At 38.2% G+C, this 14,703-nt stretch overlaps 1 protein-coding gene and 1 non-coding gene across 9 annotated transcripts in view; both read right to left on the reverse strand.

The window, feature by feature from the left end:
- Nucleotides 1–14,703, reverse strand: part of LOC121025565 (P2R1A-PPP2R2A-interacting phosphatase regulator 1-like) — a 101,642-nt gene that overhangs the window by 63,050 nt on the left and 23,889 nt on the right. For 7 of the 8 annotated variants that reach the window (XM_040468102.1, XM_040468105.1, XM_040468101.1 and 4 more), the window contains 6 exons: nt 7,459–7,502; nt 7,301–7,355; nt 5,733–5,822; nt 5,245–5,333; nt 4,574–4,638; nt 732–828 (listed from right to left, as the gene is read on the reverse strand). In XM_040468102.1, coding sequence (XP_040324036.1) covers nt 732–828; nt 4,574–4,638; nt 5,245–5,333; nt 5,733–5,822; nt 7,301–7,355; nt 7,459–7,502 — 440 coding nt within the window. Of the gene's footprint in view, nt 1–6; nt 333–731; nt 829–4,573; nt 4,639–5,244; nt 5,334–5,732; nt 5,823–7,300; nt 7,356–7,458; nt 7,503–14,703 lie in introns of those variants that run through there. The other variant, XM_040468103.1, reaches the window with a different exon arrangement.
- LOC121025598 (U6 spliceosomal RNA) lies at nt 2,411–2,517 on the reverse strand. Its single transcript, XR_005788104.1, has one exon. It is a non-coding gene; the product is annotated as a U6 spliceosomal RNA (small nuclear RNA).

Below are 14,703 nucleotides of genomic sequence, written 5' to 3' on the forward strand. Positions count from 1 at the left end.
GTGTGTGTGTGTGTGTGTGTGTGTGTGTGTGTGTGTGTGAGAGAGAGAGAGAGAGAGAGAGAGAGAGAGAAGCAAATGTGTGTTTCTCCATTGGTGAGAAAGTCTTGGGATGGGTGAATCACTTAGCGGAAAGTTCGTCTACTACAATAAATGGAGAACGAGAATCAGAAGACGACACGGGAGTTTGTGACGGTGCTGATGCTAACTGGTGAGTTATAAGAAGATCCTGAGCTGCTACTGGTTCCACCAAGAGTATTTGAAGATAGACCAGGGGAAGAAAATACCATTCACTGACAACAGAATTCAAAAGATCTCTGTGTACTCCGCTTTGTCTACAAACAAATACAAAATATGTGAAGCAAAGAACTGGCCCTAGTTACAAGAGCGATTTCATACGTTCAGCCTAACAAAGCACACAAAAATCCAAGGTAGGAAAGATGGGCAGAAGATAACTTTTTTCCAAGCTTGCATTTTTATGTATTTCTCTGATACCTCTTAATCAAATGCCAAAACCCCACTTCTAAAAATGTATCCAGCATACATTAGTGTCACACATAAACGTTAGGGAGAAGAACTAAGGGTAATAGCATCCATTTGGGATATTAGTTGGATGACTTCTAAAAATATTTAATAATAGACCAGACTTCTGAATATATACAATAGTAAAAACAGACTTAAAAACCAAGTGAAAAATGGCCAACGAATGTTTAAAAATTCATGTTAATACTCACCAAACATTCACATCAGACTGTTGGGTAGTATCGGGAGAAAGCATGTTGGTCGTGCCTTCGATAAATCTCTTAGGCGGATCTTCAGCTATCATTTCACCTATGACGAGAAAAGCAGACCAAGGCAAAATATGTTTTATCTAGCATGCTTTTTGCTTTTAGTTGCAAACAATTATAAAATACATAAAAACACAAAGAAAAAACTTTTACTGCCCCATTACCCAGAGATAACCACTTTCCAGTAATTCCTAAATATGTGTGTATATACATGATTGTTTTTAAACAAAACTGGATTTGTATTGAATATACTACTGATACATCGTCTACTTTTTGTTTTTAATGAGTATAATTTTCTCATATTATTTACTAAATTCTACAACGTCATTTTACAGAGCTATGCAGTAAGGCTGTATCATAATTTAATCTCATTCCTTATTTTAAATGTTTAGGTTATTGCTGTCTGTATTTTGCTAAAAATATACAATGAACTAAATAGACCAATTCTTTTATAGCATGCAATGAACAAAATAAATATATTTTTAAAGAATAAGGAGAAGCACCTAATGTCAAAAAACTATACTGCTGTAATCTTAAGTCAAAGTAAATGGTAAAATCTGCACAGTGTTACATAATCGTGTGATAACCATGTCTGGATGAGAGAAAACTAATGTTCAAGCCCATAACTCGTAGAGTGAAATATATATGAATGATGAAACACTAAGGCCTCCTACTCATTAAAAAATATCTCTAGGAATAGGAGCGCCTGGCTGGCTCAGTCAGTAGAGCGTGCAACTCTTGGTTGTGAGTTCAAACTCCACGTTGGACACAAAGTTTACTTAAAAATAAAATTAAATTAAAATTAAAAAATATACCCCTAGGAATAGAAATTCCACAGACCTTCCTTACGAGTATAATCACGGCTCATAAAACTCAAAAGAGGTCTGGGTATCCTGTCCCATGCCAGATTACAATTATACCATTATGGAGAGATTACTCACCTCTCCTTTGGAGTTTAAATTAAAAGCAAGACAAATCAAAACAAATTCATCATAGAAGAAAATAGAAATTTTCTTTGCTGAAACCATTATTACTTGTAAAATTCTCTTTACAGCTGTCTAATTTCTGCAGATTTCTCAGGATTCCCACTTGAAGCCTTATTTGCTCTTGCTTATTCCCAACGGAAGTAACTGCCTTCATATGCTTGGAGATTCTAACAGTGATCTCATACTCTCTTCCATTTTTTAGAGTTCTCATTGTTTTTCCTCCCTCACCCAGGACCTCTTTGGATTTTTTATGCCCTTTTCCCCCATATTTCATTAATAGGCTCCAAAGAGGACATCACTTATTGTTTCCCAAATGGATATTCATATTCTAAAATAGATAAATAAAATTAAATTTCCGTTTAATCTGTTACTATCTCTAAAATGCCAGATGAATTTTGACCAAATTTGTATAGGCTACCTTCAGACTATGGTCTGACTTAAAATATAGACCACGTAGTACATATAGAATTTGCTTTGGAGTTCTTACGGACACTTCAAAGAAGTGAGTGAGGCAGTCATCCTCCAGAGCAACTGAAAACCAGGTACAAGAGGCTTGTGTGAAACATGACACATCCACCAAGACACTGGACAGAAATCAAGTCTATTATGTCAAAATTGTATTATAAAAAAATATATTTTTTTAAATATGGAAGCTTCACAAATTTGTGTGTCATCCTTGTGCAGGGGCCGTGCTAATCTTCTCTGTGTCGTTCCAATTTTAGTATATGTGCTACCAAAGCAAGCACTAAAAATAACTTTTTAAGTCAAATTCCGGGGCACCTGGGTGGCTCAGTTGGTTAAGTGTCTGGCTCTTGATTACGGCTCAGGTCACGATCTCACGGTTCAAGAGATCAAGCTCCGCGTCGGGCTCTGTGCTGACAGCGTGGAGCCTGCTTGGGATTCTCTCTCTCTCTCCCTCTCTCTCTACCCCTCCCCCACTTGTGTGTGCATGTGCACTCTCTCAAAATAAATAAATAAACCTAAAAATAAATAAATAAATCACAACTTCCAAGAAAATTCCAGGAATTTTCAATGTCATAAAAACATTTTATGCATAAGTGTCTTAAAAGGAGCATTATTTTAATTTAGTAAAACACTGTCTTTAAGTGTATTTTATTTACTTATGTACTTATTTATTTTAAAGATTTTATTTTTAAGTAATCTCTACACTCAATGTTGGGCTCGAACTCGCAACCCTAAGATCAAAAGTCACACACTCCACTGAGCCAGCCAGGGGCCCCTAGGCATATTTTATCTGAAATACTGAAATGACCCCAACTTCCTAACAACTCCTAAACTATTAATATATTTAAACGCTTTCTCAACACTAGCCCCCAACTTCACAGCACAGACAAAATACTCCAAAGCTAGGTCATTGATCCATCATCATAAAACGATGTGCTTAGTTTGAAAGAGTGTTTTCCAGAACTGATCTTGTCTTAGTCCTAGAATACAGGAAGTACATAGTTAGTTAGATGTGTTGTTAGGGCAACTGCCATTAATTCATCCAAAAATACATGGAAGACTGAAGTACATTTCAACTTCTTTCTCGATAGTTTGCTCTCCTTTCCCTTCCCCTTCTCCCTCTTTTCTTCCCCCCTCCCTCCTCTTTTTCTTCTTTTCCTTCTTCTTTCCTATCTTCTTTTTAAAGCTACTTTTTTAAAGTTTATTTTACTTATTTTGAGAGAGAGAGAAAGAGAGAGAGAGCAAGCACACGAGGGGCAGAGAGAGAGAGAGGGAGAGAGAGAGAATCCCAAGCGGGTTCCGTGCTGTCAGCGCAGAGCCCAACACAGGACTCAAACTCACGAACCGTGAGATCATGACCTGAGTGTAAATCAAGAGTCGGACACTTAATCTACTGAGCCACCCAGGCGCTCCTCTTCTTTCCTATCTTAATGGAATTTTCACGAATACACATTTTAAACTTTTAACCTTCTTTCCTATTTATCCATTTTCCCTCCTTATTATGGTTAAATTTTGTATTAACTTTAAAACTCAGTAGTGGTATTAACGAAAAAGGAAGAATAACCTAGCTTAGTGAGGCAGGATTGAGAAATGGGATCCAGGGCTGTGGGAGTTAAAAAAAAAAAAAACACTACTGTTTTTTCCACTGTCCTTTTATTACTGAGTAGGTGGGTATTTTTCATTAATTTCATTAATTTCCAAAATTAATCCCCATAAAGAAGTGAACCATCAAAGAACACACACCTTAGCATATATTTTAAGTGTAGAAAGTGGGTCTGATTTGTGTCAACTTACTCATACGATGTCAACAAGTAGGTGTGGCGGCAGGCGGGGCGGCAGGGCAGGGGTCGAGATTTAGCAGAATACTAGATGACTGATTCATTCTATCTGTTCATTCACTCATTCCCCACTTTGTTTTCACAAGTAGTTAAGGCAGCTAGCCTGGTGAATTATACTTATATAATGAAAACCCTAAGAGTTGACTAAGCTGGAATTAAATTTCTCAATTCACATTTATATGGCAGTTTATGGCTTTTTAAAAAAATTTTTTTAAGGATTTTATTTTTGAGTAATCTCTACACCCAGTGTGGGGCCTGTATTCACAACCCTGAGATCTAGTCGCATTCTCCACCGACTGAGCCAGCCGGGCACCCCAGCACTTTACAGCTTTTAAAATTGTCTTTATGTAGTTTGAGTAAAATGAAAGGCCTCTAGTAACTTCTCAAATATATTTTAAATAAATCCTTTAAAATGAAATTTTTATAGCACTTGATTTTATATAATACTTTATAAAAATAATTCAAAGTTATATTTATTTTTGCTAGTAGATAAAAGTACCTTTTCTTTTTAATGATCCAAAGATACTTGGTCTAATAGTGTTGGTGGGGCTTTGATTTCTTCTTCTAAAATAAAATTATCACAATCATTACCAGAAAAAAATTTGAACAAAATCAGCTATGACTATTTCATTAGAATAGATCTAAGGACATACACTAAAAAAGGACTATGTAGTATCACATCATTTTATTGCTTTTCTCTAAATCTGGGTTAAAAACAGGAATGCCTCAGGATAGCAAACTGTCTTACAGTTTAGAAGGATTCAGGATTTTTTGAAATTATGGGGGGAGAAAGCTAGAAAGACCTACTGTTCTGGTTGTGACTTGCCTTGAATCAAGGTGAGAATCATCGGTAAATGAGCAGGTGCAGCTGTTTACAGCTCAAGAATTAGCTTTGATCCTTATCAACAAGCTTGGAGAGGAAGACTATGTTCAAACAGGGTTAATGAATTACTGATTCTTCATACATTCACATGTTCTCACATGTCCTTAACTAATTTGATTCTTTTCAATATACAAAATGGTAAACCAAAACAATGACATCTTAATTTAGCAAAAAACACATTACTTCTGTGGTTGTCATAGAACCTGGAGCTATAATTTCTTGTAAGTTTCTAAAATTCTTATTTTATTTTATAAGCACTTTGGTATTTTCATACAACATGAACTTACATTGGAAATTGTTGCGTAGGACTGGGACTAGGACTTGGAGACAGAGCGGTGTAATTCACATAAGTTTGTAACGATGGAGAAAAATATTGCTAAAACCAAATTAGAACAGAGGGTTTAAAACCACCACTCTTCTCAGAAAGCAGATCAGTGGTTTCCTAGTGGGGGCAGGGGGTGGGGGAGAGAAGGCAATGGACTACAAAAGATCACGAGGACATCGTCTAGAGCGTGGGAACGGTTCTACATCCGGGTTATGGTTACGGCTACAGGATTATACACAAGTACCAAAGTTAATGAAGTCACATACTTCAAAGTTGGCGACTTTTGTTATATGTTAATAATAGTTCAAGAAATGAAAAGGAAGGGAAAACTGTCGTTTAGGATCAGATGTGCTGTAGCAAAATATATCCCCCCCCAAAGTTTGGGTGGTGAAACGTTAATATCTCATAGGTATTTCAAGGGACACAGATTCTTAGGCTCTCCTTTCTTACCTTCCCAATCCCCCTGGTGGGAGAAGGTGCTGGGGGTACTGGAATTAAACCAATGCACTTTGAAGATGGTTTCTCTAAACCACTGGCACTCTGTGTAGGCAGAAAGCAGTGTACAATTGGAGCACCAGTTGCTTCCCTATCAAACACTTAAGGAGATGGCTGCTGCATGGGGAAGGGAACCCTTACTGAATCAGTGAGTGCACCACGGTGAGGAGCTCACATCATCCTAAAACAAGCAGGGAACCCACGATTCACCTCAATAAGCCAAGGCACCCTTTCCCCTTTTAGAAAAAAGAGTCACATGGCAAGTCGAGGGGCTTCCCTAGTGTCCCCAAAGATGTAGAACGTGAATACGTGATATTGAGCAATACTTACTAGTGTAAACACAAATCCTAAATTAAAAATTTTCTCTTCTGGTTTGACCTGTACCTTGTTTTTGAAGACTACAATACCATTTCCAGGAAACAATCAAAAAGGATTTGGTTAGAACTAAGATACAAATGAGGCAGCAACGATAACTACAGCTATAAAAAATGTTGATAGATTTTATATAGACAGAATCAGTATTGCATAATTCGGGGCTTTGAAATGTGCTCTTTTCTTTTCCGAGACGCAGGTAAAGTTACCTGACGTGTTCCCTTACACGTCCTAACACATTCACAGATTCCCTCCCTCATGCCAACACCTGAAGTAATTAGAAGTGGGTCAGTTAAGGGAATGCAGCAGCATCCATAAATTGTGTTGGCCCCAAACATAAAAAGGGGCAGACTCCAGAGGCTATCTACGCATTCTTTAGGACCCACTCCCAAACCAGGGATAGATGCCTGTCTAAGGCACTCAGGGCTCAAAGGAAAATAAGATGCCACTGTTTCTGCTGATGACCCATTTTCTAATCTAATCATTCCCAAATCTGGAAACAGACATCTAACCAGAATCTCTCCTACTCAAATTTCAGCTCAATTCCTATTCTATCATTATCTGAGATGTCCATGGAAAAGAAGCCTAAACATCACTCAACTTCTACAACTAAGTAAGACCATAATGTGTACAGAGACATGGAAAAATGTTACCAGGGGATGTAATGAAATTCCAAATATGTTCAAATTAAAGGTTGCATGTTAAAATGTTAGTGTGAGTACATACGTTACAGGAATAAAAATGCAGTATTTATCCAAGAAACCCACTGTCTGTGGTTTAAGACTCTAATATGTAGGTAATCAATTACGTAGAAAGGAGTGAAATCATTTATTGTTTTGTCATGTGAGCAATTTGACCAGCAGAACTGAACTCTTCTTAGACTTACTAGGACAGAGAGGAAGCTGGTCCAAAACAACGATGGTTTTGTATCAGACAACTATTTACTGTGAACCCCACTTTCAAATGATGTCAGTTATTTTTACGAGTAAGTCATAAACTGTTTCTTAAGAGCGATCAAAAATGATTTATGCAGCATATAAATTTCAGTTTCAAACGAGAGCTTGGATTTCTAGAAATTACAGCAGAAGTAGGTATTGCCAACACCGAAAATCAGTAAAACTTTCAATAAAAGTGAAATGTTAATACCATACCAGTTTCAAGCTTTCTTCCCAAGACTGACTTAACTGTCTTGCAGTTTGTACCTCCCTACAAAAGAAGAGATATCAGTACTGCAGTTTGCCTAACCAAAAGAAAAGACATAACTGAATAGAGAAATGATCAGGATAGTAATTCAAAGTACACGACTCACCATTCATGCATTGCTTCTCTATTTACTAAATCCATGCCTTCTTCCTGAAAGGCAGAACATGAGAATAAATGAATACCCGTTCCTATGGTTTTACAAAATTGTTTCATTTGGTTGTACCTTTATCATTATTCACTGGGCTCTAGAAGAGCCAGAGTGTAAACAAATCTCTAAACACGTGTCTAGTTCTCTACTTTTCTTTTTTTTTTTTTTAACGTTTATTTATTTTTGAGACAGAGAGAAACAGAGCATGAACGGGGGAGGGTCAGAGAGAGGGAGACACAGAATCTGAAACAGGCTCCAGGCTCTGAGCTGTCAGCACAGAGCCCGACGCGGGGCTTGAACTCACAAACCGTGAGATCATGACCTGAGCCGAAGTCGGCCACCTAACCGACTGAGCCACCCAGGCGCCCCAGTTCTCTACTTTTCATTATTGAACCTACTACACCAAAGATCTATTACTAATGCATTGCAGTACATCAGATATGCAGAAACTTCTTAGATGAAACACTTTGTACCTTTCCTCATGCAAAAGAGAAAATGTCAAACATTTATTATTATACTATTTTTCCTATGATTCATACTATGATACTCACAAATATTACTCATAGTCCAAAGCAAACTAAATGTCTATCAGTATGGGTTTGTTTAAGTAAATGATGGTGCAAACATGGATTTAAATCTAGTCGTTGACATTGAGAAACATGTATTACATATCGAGTAGGAAAAATCCTCACATGCTATTTATGTAAAATTATAAACAAGAGGTGTTCAGAAGGATATTCACCAAAAAGTTCACAGTACTTATCAATGAGTAGTGCGGTTTAGGGTAATTTGTTCTTTCTTTCTTTGTACTTTACCATAGTGTTTGACCTTTTTTATAAATGCAAGTATAATTTCTCACATAGTTATTTTTATTTTTTTTAATTTGTTTTAATGTTTTATTTATTTTTGAAACACAGAGAGACAGAGCATGAGTGGGGGAGGGGCAGAGAGAGAGAGAGGGAGAGGGAGACACAGAATCTGAAGCAGGCTCCAGGCTCTGAGCTGTCAGCACAGAACCTGACGTGGGGTTCAAACTCACAAACTGTGAGATCACGACCTGAGCTGAAGCTGGACGCTTAACCGACCGAGGCACCCAGGTGCCCTCACATAAATATTTTTAAAAATAGCCCACATATGGAAAGATATTCTGTGTTCATGAGTTAGAAAACTTAATATTGTTAAGATGGCAATACTATCCAAAGTGATCTACAGATGCAATGCAACCCCTGTCAAAATCCCAGTGGCATTTTTTTGTTTTGCAGAAATACAAACACCCAGCCTAAAATTCACATGGAATCTCAAGAGGCTCTGAATCACCAGAACAATCTTGAAAAAGAAGACTAAACGTGGAGGATTCACATTTCCTGATTTCAAAACTTACTACAAAGCTATAGTAATCAGAACAGTGTGGTACTAGCATAAGGGCATATAGACCAAAGGAACAGAATAGAGAGCTCAGAAATGAACACTCAGATACATGTTGATTTTTGACAAGGGTGCCAAACCATTCAATGGGGAAAGGACAGTCTTGTCAACAAATGGTGCTGAGAAAACTGAACACCCACATGCAAAAGAATGAAGTTGAAACCTTTCCTTATACCATATATAAAAATTAACTTGAAATGGATGAAACACCTAAACGTAAGACCTAAAACTATAAAACTCTTACATGAAAACATAGGGCAAAAGCCTTATGAATTGGATTTGATAATGATTTCACAGATGTAACAGCAAAAGCACAGGTAACAAAAGAAAAAAACAGACTTCACAAAAATTTAAAACTTTTGTGCAACAAAAGACACGATCAAGAGAGTGAAAAGAAGCACAGAATTGGAAGAGATATTTGCAAATCTTACATTTGATAAGGGATTAATATCCAGAACATATAAAGAACACTTACAACTCAACAACAACAACAACAACAACAACAACAACAAAACAAACAACAAATTAAAATATGGGCAAAGGACTTGAACAGGTATTTTTTCAAAGATATACAAATGGTCAATAAGCGGGGCGCCTGAGTGGCTCAGTTGGTTGAGCCTCTGACTTCGGCTCAGGTCATGATCTCAAGCTTATTGAGTTTGAGCCTCACATCAGGCTCCGTGCTGACGGCTAGGAGCCTAGAGCCCACTTCCAATTCTGTGTCTCCCTCTCTCTCTGCCCTGCCCCAACTCATGCTCTCTCTCTCTCTCTCTCTCTCTCTCTCTCAAAAATAAATAAACATTACAAAATTAAAACAAATGGTCAATAAGCATGTGAAAAATGTTCAACATTTGTCATTAGGGAAATGCAATTCAAAACTGCAAAGAGCTAGTAGCACTTCACACTCATTAGGATAGTATTTGTTTATTTGAGAGTGAGAGAACACGAGCGGGGGGGGGGGGGGAAGGGACAGAGGGAAGGAAGGGGAGAGAGAGAGACAGAGAGAGGGAGAGTAAGAGAGAGAATCTTAAGCAGGCTCCATGCCTAGTATGGAGCCCAATGTGGGGCTTGATCCCACAACCTTGGGATCATGACCTGAGCTGAAATTTAGAGGTGGATGCTCAACCAACTGAGCCACCCAGGTGCCCCAGAATAGCTGTTATTTAAAAATGTGGAAAATAACAAGTGTTGGTAAAAATGTGGAGAAATTAGAGCTTTTAGACATTGCTGGTGGGAATGTAAAATGGTGCAGACTCTGTAGGAGACAATTTGACAGTTTCTCAAAAAGTTAAACATTGACTTACCATATTATCCAACAATCCCGCTCCTATGTATATACGCAAAAGTATTGAAAACAGGAATCAAACAGAGACTTCTACACCAAAGTTCATAGCAGCACTATTTATAATAACCAAAAGTTGGAAACAACCCAGTGTCCACCACCAGATGAATGGATTAAAAAATGTGATATAAACACAATTCCATACAAAGGAATGAAGTTCTGACACATGCTACATATAACATGGTTGAATACTGCAAACATTATGTTAAGTGATATAAACACAAAAGAACGAATATTTTGTGGTTCCACTTATATATGGTACCTAGAATAGTCAAATCTTCATAGAAATAGAAAGTAGGATAGAGGTTACAGGAGAAGGAGGTTAAGTAGGAAGTTACTGCTGAACGGGCATGGAGGTTCTGTCTGGCAGGATGAAAAATTCTGGAAATGAAAAGTGATGATGATTGTCCAACACTGTGAAAGTACTTAATGCCACTGAATTGTACTCTTAAAAATGGTTAAAATGGCTTTTAAAAAAATCCTACAGTCCAAATTCACCCTGGTCTTCTTAAAAACATATTTTACACATAATAAAGTACCTAGGACACAGTTGGGCAAATATGGTGCTAAATATGATGGGGAACATGAAATAAGCAGATGAGCTTTCCCGAAAATGACCTAGAATCATATTTGAGAGACAAATTTTATATACATCAGGTTGATGCTCTCCAAAGTAAGCATGATCACAGCCCAGGAAGTATACATGGTGATTCACAGAGAAGCAAAAAAAAAAAAAAAAAAAAAAAAAAATTCAATTTACACATTTTAAATCTAAGATAGTAAGAAATGAAGGTTTGCTAATATTAGATATACAGACTGACACAGGTGCTCTCACTCAGCCCATAGAGACCAAAGATCTCGCAAAAGAACAGCATTTGGGGGGAGGCTAGTTGTAATGAGTTGCAAGTTAGGTGGCCATATGGATATATTATCTAGTTTTAATTAAACCGAGTTCCACAAAATAGACAAATATCTTAACAAGATTTCTATAAAGAAATGTCGGACAGAAGATTCATAATACAAGTCTAAGCAAGTGACAGGGAGGTGACAAAGGTGGTGCTTGTGCTACTCCTAGCTCAGCACATCACCTTCCACCTTCTTGTGAAAACACAATGCTGAACTAGTCTCTGTCAAGGAGCTGGCTAAAATAATTTGAGGTCATGAACACTACTAGAAATATGGACCCATATTCCCTCTCAATAATGACTCATAATTAATACAATACATTTTAAAATGTCCTAAAAACATCATTTTGTCTTTATCTCATCCTTTCTGTATTTGTGTTGCTCATATATTCTATGACTCACGTTACATACCAGCTTGGAAGTACATATCCATAATGTAAATACAGTTTACATGTACTGGAAGGATGTGCTAAAACATTTTGCACTAATGCAGTGTATGATCAAAAGAGCTTGAATATTACCGTCTATATAAACATACATGTTATGGGTAGTCTGGAATAGAAGAGTGGCGTGAGTTGTGTGAATGAAAATTTGACCTAGGCCCTGAAAGTGGTTTAAAATCTGGACAAGCAGAGGGTGGAGGGGAAGGTATTCCAAGCAGAAGGAAGCATGTGAACAAAAGCCTAGAGGAGGGAACGAACATGGCAGGTCTGAGGGGAGTGAGACCGGCTTGACTGAAACAGTTTGTACTGAGAAGCGATGAGAGCTAAAACTGGAGAGGTAAAATAGGGCCAGATTTCTAGGATCGTAAATAATTGAAGGGTTGGGACTTAAAGAGTTTGCACAGAACACCATAGTTGTTAGGACCACAGGCTTTGGAGCCAAACAGAACTGGGTCGAACCTGGGCTCTGTAACTTTTTACCTGTCAATCCTAGGCAAGTGAATTAACCTCAGCCTCAGTCTCTTCATTCATATGAAGATGATAATACAAACTGAGGATAACGAAGTGGTTGTACAGTTCTTATCACAGCGCCTGGCAACCTATGTGAGTAAGTGCTCGCTACAACCTAGCTATACTTACTCTTACTCTTATTCAGTAGGTAATGGGAAGCCATTATAACTTTCTGCACAGGGGAGAAAAAGGTGAAAATGATGTCTCAGAGAAGTGATCTTGCTGTTGGTTGTGGAAGTCGGATTAAACTGACAGAGATAGGAAATCTCTTAGAATATTTCTACAGTAATCTGGATGGACCCAAGGGACAGAAGGAAGTGGGAACAGAGAGGATGTTGTCAAGGAAGAATTAATAGGATTAGATGCCTAATTAGATACAGTAGAAAAATAAGGAAGAACTGAAGGTGAACCTAGAGCTTTGAGTTCTTTTGATGTCATTATGGAAAGTGAGGGAAATTGGGAAAGGAAGTTTAAGAAGTTAGTCTTTAAAAACAATGGAGTAACAGTAAACCTTTTCAACAAAATGTAAAGTTAGTATAGTCCTTCCACCTAATACTGATGTAGACGTTTTCCTGTAGTGAGAAGCTCAAAACACTTTGTAATTTACTCAACGACCAAGAGCAATTTTTCCCGAAGTAGGACAGGATTTTGCTCACTGTTCCGTTGGAAGTTGGGGCATTACCCAACATCAGCTATTTTGAAGGTTGTTAGTAAAAGCAGGTTGACTCTTTTATCATTTATATCTTGCCTGTTTCCAAAATGGATATGAGATGCTTATAATGAAGTATGATTGTTAAAATAAGGATAAAAAGTCAAGAGGGGTACCTGGGTGGCTCAGTTGGTTGAGCGTCCGACTTTGGTTCAGGTCATGATCTCACGGTTCGTGAGTTCGAGCCCCACATCGGGCTGGCTGCTGTCAGCCTGTCAGCGCGGAGCCCGCTTCAGATCCTCTGTCCCCTTCTCTCTGTCCCTCCCCTGCTTGCGCTCTCCCGAAAGTAAATAAATACTAAAAAAACAAATCAAGAGCCACATATCTCTGAGGGACAAACAGTGCTGTCTGCTAGAAACCCAGGTTAAGGAGAGTTGTTGCACTTGAGCACTGAACTTAGCTTTCAGCTTTTTAGGATCCAAGGTAAAAATGGAAATGGTGAGCTACCCACTGTGCTCTCTGAAGGTGAGTATGCCTGAAAGATTTTGGTTGCCCGGTGTCGGCACAGGGCTTAACAAATGCTTGCTGAAAGAATGAACAATTTGTGAGTTAAGGTCAAATTAAATTTCCTTTAAAACAAGTTAGGCTATTCCCTTAAAGAACATCTCTTCATAAAAAAGACCAGGTACTTAGTAGGTTCCAAGGAAGACCGAAAAAACACAGAACAGAAATCTAATGCCGTTGCTTTCCTAGACTAGAAGTGGTAGCAAAGTCCATAAGACAAAGTAACTGTGAAACTGTGATAACTGATATTGTCCCTGTTAAAATCATGCCCTCTACTCCAGCTGGCACGATGTTTTAAATGGCTGCATTTCATAAAGTTCCCTTACATTTGTGTCTAAACCCAGTTTAATTTATCCAAACCAGTTGAGATAAAACAAAGACTATAATACATGGTGCTAAAGTTTACATCTGTGAAGATATAAATAGGAGAGAAGCTAGAAATGCAGAGGTAGTGTGCAAGTAGGTAATTAAACTGATGCTACTTAAGGTACTGCAGAAAAAGTCAAGTTCTTACTAGGTATCAATGATTTTATATCCTATTTGACAAGTCAGGAAATAAATGTAAAATTGTAGAACCATATACCATGAACAAACTGTTATGGGTGGAATAGTGTCCCCCTAAAATCCATATGTCGAAGTCCTAACCCCCAGTGCCTCAGAATGTGACTTTATTTGGAGATAGAGCATTTGCAGAAGTAATCAAGTTAGAACCAGGTTACGAGGGTGGGCCGTAATCCAATATGTCCTTATAAAAAGGAGAAATTTGGAAACAGACAAATGTGTAGGGAAAACACCATGTGAACATGAAGATGGCTATTTATAGGTCAATGAGAGAGGCCTGGAACAGATCCTTCTCTCACAGCCCTCAGAAGAAGCCAATCCTGCCAACACCTTGATCTCAGACTTGTAGCCTCCAGAGTGGTGAGAAAATACACTTCTGTTTGGTGAGCCCCCCCGTGTGTGGTACTTTGTTGTGGCAACCTTAGAAAACGAATACACAAACTATTTCAGCAGCGCGGTTACTTATGTTTAGGGCTTTGGTATAGGGAACTAAAAGCCGAGTGCTTCCAAACCTCTTGAAACATAAACTCAATTGGTATTAGGAAAGGAAAAATTACATGAAAAGAATAGTTCCTAGGGGCGTCTGGGTGGCTCAGTCAGTTAACTGTCCAACTTTGGCTCAGGTCATGATCTCGCGGTCTGTGAGTTTGAGCCCCGCGTCTGGCTCTGTGCTGACAGCTTGGAGCCTGGAGCCTGCTTTGGATTCTGTGTCTCCCTCTCTCTCTGCCCCTCCCCTGCTCACACTGTGTGTGTGTGTGTGTGTGTGTGTGTGTGTGTGTGTTTCTCTCAAAAATAAAAATTAAA

This window comes from Herpailurus yagouaroundi, unplaced genomic scaffold (assembly GCF_014898765.1).
Source record: "Herpailurus yagouaroundi ecotype Mexico unplaced genomic scaffold, PumYag 67681, whole genome shotgun sequence".
Classification (NCBI taxonomy): Eukaryota; Metazoa; Chordata; class Mammalia; order Carnivora; family Felidae; genus Herpailurus; species Herpailurus yagouaroundi.